This window comes from Lotus japonicus, chromosome 1, assembly GCF_012489685.1.
Source record: "Lotus japonicus ecotype B-129 chromosome 1, LjGifu_v1.2".
In the NCBI taxonomy this organism is placed as follows: domain Eukaryota; kingdom Viridiplantae; phylum Streptophyta; class Magnoliopsida; order Fabales; family Fabaceae; genus Lotus; species Lotus japonicus.
Window position 1 is genome coordinate 108129040 of NC_080041.1, and position 10029 is coordinate 108139068.

The window sequence follows — 10029 nt, forward strand, 5'->3', positions numbered from 1 at the left end:
TGATTGATTCCAAGTTTATGCATCTTTGATGATTCCATTGCCATTGTCTTGCACAGGCTTCAACTGTAATTTTGATAGTTTGCATCAGATGAATAACTTTATAACATTGCAGATTAAGGTTCAAAATATTTTATAGTTGTCATTTTGATCTATTTCGTGTGCTGGATCTTATCAAAACTCATTTTTGGTCTTGATTATGTGCTTAATTAGGAGGACATGGTCTTTAATTTTCAGCCTTAGCTATCTCTCATTCTCAATTACGTTCTAAGGATGGGATTAGGAGAAAGATGTTCAGCAGGAGACTCACAAATATGGAGAATCCTAACTTCATCTACTCAGTGGAGGTCATGGAACCTAAAGGGGTAAAGGTGATTGTGAAACCCAAAAGTTTGGTATTTAACCAAACAAATAAGAGGTTGGGTTACATGGTGCATTTTTTTTGTCAAGAAAAATAGTACAAAAAGGTGCTGATATGATGAGCTTTGCAAAAGGTTGCATACTGAAACTGCAAATGACATTCATGACACTAGAGCAAAAACAGACAGAATATTTGCTCTTCAGCTAGCCCTTAGCTTGGACCATTTTTCTGGTGATCAGATAAATTTAGATGCAAAAACAGACTGAATATTTGCTCTTCTTTTTCTGGTATGAGCAAAAGTTTATGTATTAAAATGCTGGCATCACTGTCTTAGTGTGCAGACCTTAAAATAAATGCTCCAAGATTCTAAGATTAATCAGGCATTATATGCATTTTTTTTAACACTTATCACTTTTCATTCACAAAACCTTATCTGATTGACCACAAGGTGGACTGATTTTATGCAGGGTTTAAGTTCTTTAGTAGCATGCTGGAGATGTGAAAGAACATGTGGATGCTCTTTAGATCAAATGGGGAGTTTTTTGATTCAAAATGAACGTAGTTGGAATAGAGGTACTCTTTTTCCCTTCTATTCTTGCTACAATGGCCTGCATCCTTCTACTGATTGAGTTACGTTTATGTTGCAGAGGAAAACATGTATTTAGAGACATTGGAACCATCAGATGACATTGGTGCCACAAGCGTTAGGTATTTGTTGTCAATTTACACACTTCTCAGATGTTAACTTGTTAGGGATTTATGGTGTTTTTTGAGATTTTCTTTGGTTTGTTTCAGACTTAGGAGACCGAATCAGATTGGATTTGTTGTTTTTCTATTATTATTGTGCCCGTGTTTCAAACTGTGCTAAACTAGTGCTGAGTTTGTTCTTTTTTAGAACAAAAACATGTGTATTTGGACATCAGATTGATTTTGTTGTTTTAGTGCACAGTTTTTAATTTTTGTTTCAGCACTGTTATAAGAATTTCGAGTTGTTCTTTATTTAGTTTTTTTATCATATTGTTATGTTTTAGATTCTCTCTTTATCAAGTGTTAATTTGCTCATATTTTGATTCATTTGGGTGCTGTTAAAAAAAAGTAAGGCAGCGGTTCTGTTCAATTCCTTCATACAGGAGGATCCATTCCTTCATCTGAGCACTTTAGGAGATTAGTAAGTAACTCTTACCTTAATTTTTTTTTTTGAGACAAATAGTGTCTCTTGGATATGTGCGATAAGTTACAAGTTTACATTTTTTATGCAGGAAAAATCGAGTGAAAAGAAACCTGATAATTGGGAATTATTTGAAATCACTCACAAACTAAAAAATGATCCCACAAAATGGGTTTCCCCAGTAGCAGAGAAGATTGCGGTAAGTTACTATATCTTTGTTCTTTAATTAGCCATCTTTATCTAACATTTTGTGGGCTGCAATTATATGTTATAAGTTGCTGCAATTTTTGTGTTCCCTGCCTGTTTTTGGTCTAGCTACTGTTAGTTTTGCACAGCCCTGTTGATTCTTTAATTAGCGACGGATTTTGTCTCTCTCTAACATTTATAAATTAGAGAGGGAACTTTACAGGAAGTTAGCGACGGAAATATACGTTCCGTCGTAAATAGCGACGGAACCATCCGTCGCTAATAGCGACGGAACCATCCGTCGCTAATAGCGACGGAAACATGCGTTAGTCATGTAAACACATTAGCGACGGAAAGTAATACGTTTGCGACGGTATATTTCCGTCGCTAATAGCGACGGATATCATATTCCGTCGTTAATTTTTTAGCTACGCCCTTTTGCACGGCGGATTCAGGTCCGTCGCTAAATGTTTAGCGACGGATTTTTGCTTATTTAGCGACGGATTTTGCCCGTCGCTAAATAGCTTTTTTTTAGTAGTGATTCCACGTTCATGGTGAAGCAAATAACATAAGAGTTTTGTTTTTTTATAGACAAATGTTAGTTGTTAATTGTTAGTAAATTAGTTCCTTCACCAGGATTTGAACCTGACCCTTCACCCTTCAATACCCTTCATTTCCCTTACCTCACCAAGTGAGCTACCCACCCCACCTGCAAATAAGAGGAGAGATTATTGTTTTTCCTTCTTTATACTTTTTTTAATAGCTAGCACGAGAATTATTGTTGCTATATAAACTATATAAAATTAGCCAAAGCCTGCCTTAGTTTGAAGTAGATCATGATTAATAAAAACAATCTCACTTTATTGCACATGAAGATGAGTCAAAGTGAAGAACATTTTCATATCAACCAACTTTCTAAATGCATCGAGTCTTGTAGTCTTATACACACTAAAGTGGATTAAGAATCCCAACCGAAAGCCTAACAAATCAAGTCCTTAATATTAAAGATTAGCAACTTAATTGAAATTATGCTTTTAAATAACGGTAAATAATTATCACAACCCATTCCAAGAATCAAAAGTACCATTTTGGCTTTGGCCTTTGGATATGTTCTTTATCAAGATGCATAAAGATGTTGATTGGTATGATGGTGCGTGAGACATCCATAATTGTAGTAAATTTTATTTGGACAATATATAAGAAAGATAAGAAAGATAGAAAAGGGAAACAAGGTACAATTATTAGATTTGCAGGCTGCAGTTTGAAAACTGGTTAATTTCTTGTAAAATGTCATCCATGTCGGAAAGGGCTTAAAGAGAAGGAGAATCACTATGTGCTAATGATTAATATACAAGTTTTCCGTGGTATAAATGTGAGGGTTGTTGTTGACCGGATGTGTGTGGAACAAAAAGGACTAGCTAGATTTTTTTTTGATAAGCAAGTGAAATATATTGAAGAAAAGTACAAGGGGTACTTCAACCCAATACAAGAAGAAAGAAGGGAAAGAATAGTACAATGTAGCAAATTACATCAACAATGTAAAATAATGATCCCCACTAATAGATGAACCCACCACCCACCCCCTCCTAGAAGAAAGGTTATAGAGATCAGGCCTCATTAAAACCTTAACAGGAAAAACCCCTTGGGAAAACCTAGTGAAGGAAAAAGAGTACTAGAAATCTATAACCAAGAGGAAATCTCCAAGAAGTACAATACACAAGAAGCACAAAATCTAAAATTAGTGCAATTCCACTGCACGCACCAATCCCATCAGATTTGCAATAGTCAAGGCCCAGCAACATGCCATGATCCCTTTTAAGTATGCACAACACAGCCAACATTCCATGAAATTCCTTCACAAATAAATGAGTAGCAATCCAACATCCTTCCTCGTAGCAACAATGAGAATTATGCAGGTCCCACCAACATGGAAAAATCATAAACAATAAGACCAGCAATGTTTTTCACACAAATTGCACATGACCCAACCGTAAGCAACTCACAGCAACATTCCAATGACAGTAAAAAATCATGAAATTATAGGACTGCACAACATGCAATTGACTCACCCAACCAATCAGAAATTGTATGATGGAACCTTCTATGCTTAGCTTTTAACCAAAGCCAAGCTTTGTTTCTAGCTTGATCAAAAACCTGTTCTAGCGTCGAATGCTCCTGACGAAAAATTAACCCATTCCTAGAAATCCAAATCTGCCAAATAACTGCCACCCAAATTATTGCGAGGCCTTTCTTCATTGAGCCTGAACCAACACCAATAAACTGCTGGAAATGATCTCTAGCAAGTGCAGGGGGAACAAAGAGCCAGCCCAACCACCTTAAGGTGAGTGCCCAAACACGCCAAGCAAATGGACAAAATATGAAAAGATGATTTGTATTTTCCTCCTGTATCAAACACAAAGAGCACAGTGAGCTAGCCAATGGAATATTGCGAGCAATAAGATTTACCTTAGACTGAATACGATCAATGAAAACCCGCCAGCACATCACTAATGCATTTGAAGGGGCCAAGGTCGACCACAGAGTCGTGAAATTTGTATCCATGTCTGATAAATCAAAGTCCATAAGTTTTTCATAAGCAGAGCTTACTGAATAGATCTCATTGCCTTCATATTTCCAGCGCCATGAGTCTGATTTCCCTCTCACCAATTGAACAGTGATGATCATCCTCAGTAACTCATTTCTCTGAGATAAAATATTACCCATGATTTCTTCAGACCACTTTAAATCCCAGTGCCAATTATTTTCAGTCCACATGCCCATCTCAGCAACCCTGCACATTTGTTGAGCAGAAATAAAAAATAAATTAGGAAAGAGTTCACTAAATAATCCCCCACCATGCCAATCTTCCTGCCAGAATCGGGTATCAGCACCTTCACCAATTCTCCTACAAATGCCTTTCTCAAACCAATGGCCAGCAGCTTCCCCCATACATGAATTATTCAAATCTTTCCACCAGACAGATGTCTTAGAGAGCTCGCCATTGCCATATTTTAAGGACTAGCTAGATGAGAAGCCAATGGTCTTCATTTCATATAAAATAAAATTGATAAATAAAAGTTTAGGTGAGTTCGGTTCTAGTTACTATCATGGTTTTGAGTATTTTTTCTGGAATCATAAGTCGTTTACAAAGGTTTTTACTGAAGAAGAACTAAGATAGCCCTTATATATATCAATCGACATCAAGAATCAAATACAACTTTTTGAATAGAATGACTCATTCTTACTAATTAACTAAGTCAACATGTGCTTGCACTCCATTCCATAAAATAAAAAGCATAAAGATCCACAAATCCAGCTTTTATATAGGAAAAATCAGTTTTCCACGAATATATGCTCCTTTTATTAAAATGTTGACATTTGATATACTAGAGAATATTAAAAAAATCTCCTTTCATCTGACTTTTGTTAGGATTTTATGGCCGCAGATTTTATGTTTCATCTGCCTTTTTTGACCGTGTTTGGGTTGAGATGTTCCAAGGGACTTAAACCTTTGTTGTTGGTTGATTCTCCTAATGAAATATGATCAGGTTTTTAATGTCAAAAAATCTATAATAGACCGATGATAATTGACATAATTCTTGCAGTGTGTTGATGAATAAGTCCTTTCACTCACACTGCAAGAATTAGATCAATTACCGTCGGTCTATTATAGATTATCATACATATGTAATTAACCGATTTACCAATGTTTTGACCGTTGGAAACCCCCTTCTTTTGCCAAACAAATCTTATCGTACATTTTAAGTCGTTGGTAAGTGGGAATCAAGATCAATATTTGTACTTAAATAATATCTTATTCTTTACCCCCATCAATGAGATTGTGTCATGTCAATTAAAGTCACACATCTAAGGAGATAAATTTCATATCAATATGATGTAGCATAATTTCATTAGTTGAGACAAAAAATAAGACATTAATTGGAGACAGAGAATCGCAATCATGGTAAGCGGCGCCTTGAGGCAAGAAGGTTTTAACATTATCGATGTCGGCCTGTGCCTTCAGTAAATGGCAGCAAAAATTGGAGAATATTTTTACTAACGGACCTAGTCGTGGGTAAAGTCACCAGTCATTTCGTCCGCTCACACCCAGTGGCAGACTCGGGGGGAGGCATGGCCATGCCATAGTCCCCCCCATTATTTTAATTTTCTTTGCCAATACCCCAAAAAAAATATATACAACACCACCCTCACCAAATATATATATTACCTCTTTGACTTAGTTTCGTCCCACAAAATGACAAAGCCAAATCACTTAAAATCTTTTATATTATACTTTACAAGTTAGTTTTTATCTCTTCACCTTTTAATTTTGCTGAAGAAAGGTAACTTAGAACATTTGGGACTCTTTTGACTTTTGATGTGCTGATGTGCTCTAGTACTGAGGCTTCAGTTGTGTGTTGCTATTTTTCTTTTATTTTAATGTATGTTTCCAATTCTAAACTTTTTCATTCAGTTTTTCACATACTCACTGCCAATAATTTCACTTCTCCACTTCTATTTCGTGTGCTATTTTGTGCCTATCACTATTATGTGTGCAAACTTATAATTTTGAGTTTTTGACTCAATCTGCAAATTGGATGCTCTAATTTTGACTGAATATGCATATTGGTGCTACTCAATTCCACTCACGTTTTAGTAACTTTTTTATCCTTCTTGGTAACTAATCTCCCCCATATTTTAGATTCTTTTGATTTGTTAGATTTGATGATCCTTCGTGTTAATTATTACAGTTTCGTGGTCACTGAGATAATGTTTTTGTTGATGGAAAGTTATATCTTCAACACAAAAAATTAACCCATATCTTTCTATCTTTTTAATTTTTTTTTCACTACATCTACTTGCCTAGTATAATAGGATTAAATTACTCTATTTAGAATTTAATTTTTTTTTTAGAAATCATATGCACTTTAGTCTTGGCCATCTCGAGATGAGAATGCAGCCTCTGCCACTGCTCACACTGGCCACTACCTCACGGCATAAATGTCTATGACACCGTCCAATTTACCGATAGGAGAAACCTTTGATAACTCAAATCTTTTATAGGTTATCGACAACTATAAGGTATATTAGAGCATCTCCAATGCAAGGTTCTTAATTCTTATTTTTGAGCTAAGAACTAAGAACCGAGTCCTTAACCATTGGAGGGGATGACGTGGAGTTCTTAGTTCTTAAAAATAAGAACTAGGTTCTTATATAAGGTGTTTTACTTTTTGAGTTCTTAGTATAAAAAATTATTTTTTCTCTCTCATCCAAATTACTTTATTACTTTATGAGTTTTGTTTTATTACTTTATGAAAATAAAAAGTATAAATAATGTGGTTGGTGGGAGAAAATGAATAGTGCTAAGAACTAAGAACTCATGGTTAGAGCTTCTTTATCCATCACATTCACTAGAGTGTCTACACTTCATTCTTTACAATTCTCTGTAATGCCACATAATCTAAATCATTTTACTAACTTGTTACTCCAACCCAAAAACTCTTAAAAGTTTCTCTAGTAGACCCTACATTCAACTACACACTTTATATGATAAAATGATAAACAAATATAATAATATTTTATAAGAGCATATTTATGAGAGACACATGAGAGAAAAGTTTCTACTACCACACCCAAATTAGACATGTTGGAAGAACTATTTCTCTCCAATGGTATGAGACACTAATGAGATAGTCTCTTTGGTGTGAGAGACTCCCATTGGAGATGCTCTTAGAGCAAAATTGTTTGAGAGTTGCTTAAGCACATATGGCAGTACGAACCCACATGAATAGTTTTTTTTTATAAGCAATGAAATTATATTGAATAGAAGTACAAGGGGTACTTCAACCCAATACAAGATGGTAGATAAAGAAAACAACAAGCTAGATAAAAGAAAAAATACAAGACAACAACCCTACAAAGACCAAAACTACCCACCCCCACTTCCTTGAGAAAGGACAATATAAAATGAGCCTCATTAAAACCTTACTAGGATAAAATCCCCTTGGAAAAACCTAGAAAGGAAAAAGAATACTCATTTTATAAAGTCAAGAGGAAATTCCAAGGAAGTTTACAATAAGTTATAAACCCCATCCTAAAAACCACCCCAGAACCAAATACCAGCCCTTCCAATTGCATAGCCTCCAACGAATAAGAAACTAGAAGTCCATTCTGTAAGATCAAGTTTTGATCTAGTAGTACAACTCTATGTTTTGATGATTACAAGTTAACCTTTTGATATGAACAATTGTGGTACTCTAACGTGTTTTTCTGAGTGTGCTATTTACAGGCTCTGACCCTGACTCAATTTCACACAAATCAGAAGCACTGTGTATAAAGGGTAACCCAAGCAACGCTTTCGCATTCACCATGTTCAGTATGAACAGTGGAAAAGCTTCAGAAGATCTGAAGCTATACAAACTCTGATGAGGACTCAGTCGCTAGAAGCTCTGATGATCCAGAAGTTCTGACAACCAAGAAACACTGAAGGTTCAGATGTTCCGATGGTGTAGAAGACTCTGAAGATCCAGAAGCTGAATAGTGGAAACTCTGAAGTCCAGAAGCAAGAAACTCTGAAGGCCATGTTCTTCCCTCTGAGTTCAGAATCAGAAGATACAATGGTCAGAGGATCTGTGCTTTCCCTCTGACTCTGATCAACCGGCTTCACAAGTTCCAATATGAAGTATTCCTCTGATCAGAAGTCTCCTAGGTTAAAAGGTCAAGTCGCTATCCAAGTACAAAAGCAAGTGTACCTTCCTGACGACCTACCTAACGTTCTCAGCCACAGCAGAAGCTGGATTTTCCAGAACTGCCCTCCAACGGTAGCATTTCCCATGCAACGCTCAACCCTAATCCTTGGAGTATATATAGAGGCTGAAGATTGAAAGAAGCGGCAAGAAGAAGAAAAAAAAATATACATGAAGCAATACACACGCGCAAGATATATTCTAAGCTTTCTTTCATCTTGTAATTTATTTTAGTTTACACTCAGCTTATTCAGAAGCAAACCCTTGTAAACACCAACCTCAAACAGTTGTTTGATTTTCCTTTAGGAGATCAAGGTTGATCGGATCCTAGAGAAGACTAAGAGAGTGAATCTTAGTGTGAGCTAAGTCAGTGTAATTGTTAGTCACTTGTAGGTTTCAAGTGCAGTTGTAACTCTTACCTGATTAGTGGATTGCCTTCATTCTAAGAAGGAAGAAATCACCTTAACGGGTGGACTGGAGTAGCTTGAGTGATTTATCAAGTGAACCAGGATAAAATCCTTGTGTGCTTTTCTATCTCTATCTTTTGCACTTAGTTCTCGAAAAGATTTGTTAAAATCTTTAAGGTGGTAGTTTTGTACTGAAAACGTTATTCAAACCCCCCCTTTCTACCGTTTTTCATACCTTCAATTGGTATCAGAGCGCAAGTTCTGATTACCACACCTAACAGTGTTCAGTGATCCGGGCCGGTGTGAAAAACAATGGCTGCCACCACCAGTGAAACTCAAAGAGATGGTTACAACGCAAAGCCTCCTATGTTCGATGGTCAAAGGTTCGAATATTGGAAAGATAGACTGGAAAGTTTCTTTCTGGGTTTCGATGCAGATCTCTGGGATATTATTGTGGATGGCTATGAGCGTCCAGTTGATGCAGATGGCAAAAAGATCCCAAGGTCAGAGATGTCTGCAGATCAAAAGAAGCTGTACTCACAACATCATAAAGCAAGAGCAATTCTTCTAAGTGCTATCTCCTATGAGGAGTACCAGAAGATTACAGATCGTGAGTTTGCTAAAGGCATTTTTGATTCTCTGAAGATGTCTCATGAAGGAAACAAGAAAGTCAAAGAATCAAAGGCATTGTCTTTGATCCAAAAGTATGAATCCTTCATCATGGAGCCAAATGAGTCCATTGAAGAAATGTTCTCCAGATTTCAACTGCTTGTAGCTGGCATACGTCCTCTCAACAAGAGCTACACAACAAAAGATCACGTCATAAGGGTCATCAGGTGTCTTCCTGAAAGTTGGATGCCTTTGGTGACTTCAATAGAGCTCACGAGAGATGTTGAGAATATGAGTTTAGAAGAACTCATCAGCATTTTGAAATGCCATGAGCTGAAGCGCTCAGAGATGCAAGATCTGAGGAAAAAGTCCATAGCCTTGAAATCCAAATCTGAAAAGGCTAAGGTTGAGAAGTCAAAGGCTCTTCAAGCTGAAGAAGAAGAATCTGAAGAAGCATCAGAAGATTCTGATGAAGATGAGCTGACTCTGATCTCCAAGAGACTCAACCGCATCTGGAAGCACAGGCAGAGCAAGTTCAAAGGCTCTGGAAAGGCA

The 10029-nt window shown here is 36.5% G+C and overlaps 1 protein-coding gene across 1 annotated transcript; it reads right to left on the bottom strand.

Moving 5' to 3' along the window:
• Nucleotides 1-3749: 3749 nt before the first annotated feature.
• On the bottom strand, nt 3750-4661 carry LOC130718124 (uncharacterized). Its single transcript, XM_057568603.1, has one exon. The coding sequence runs from the start codon at nt 4659-4661 to the stop codon at nt 3750-3752; it is 912 nt and encodes a 303-aa protein (XP_057424586.1).
• Nucleotides 4662-10029: the final 5368 nt, after the last annotated feature.

Excerpts from the sequence above, each read along its gene's own strand:
- LOC130718124 (XM_057568603.1), bottom strand. The coding sequence starts at position 4,661 with ATGGGGGAAGCTGCTGGCCATTGGTTTGAGAAAGGCATTTGTAGGAGA.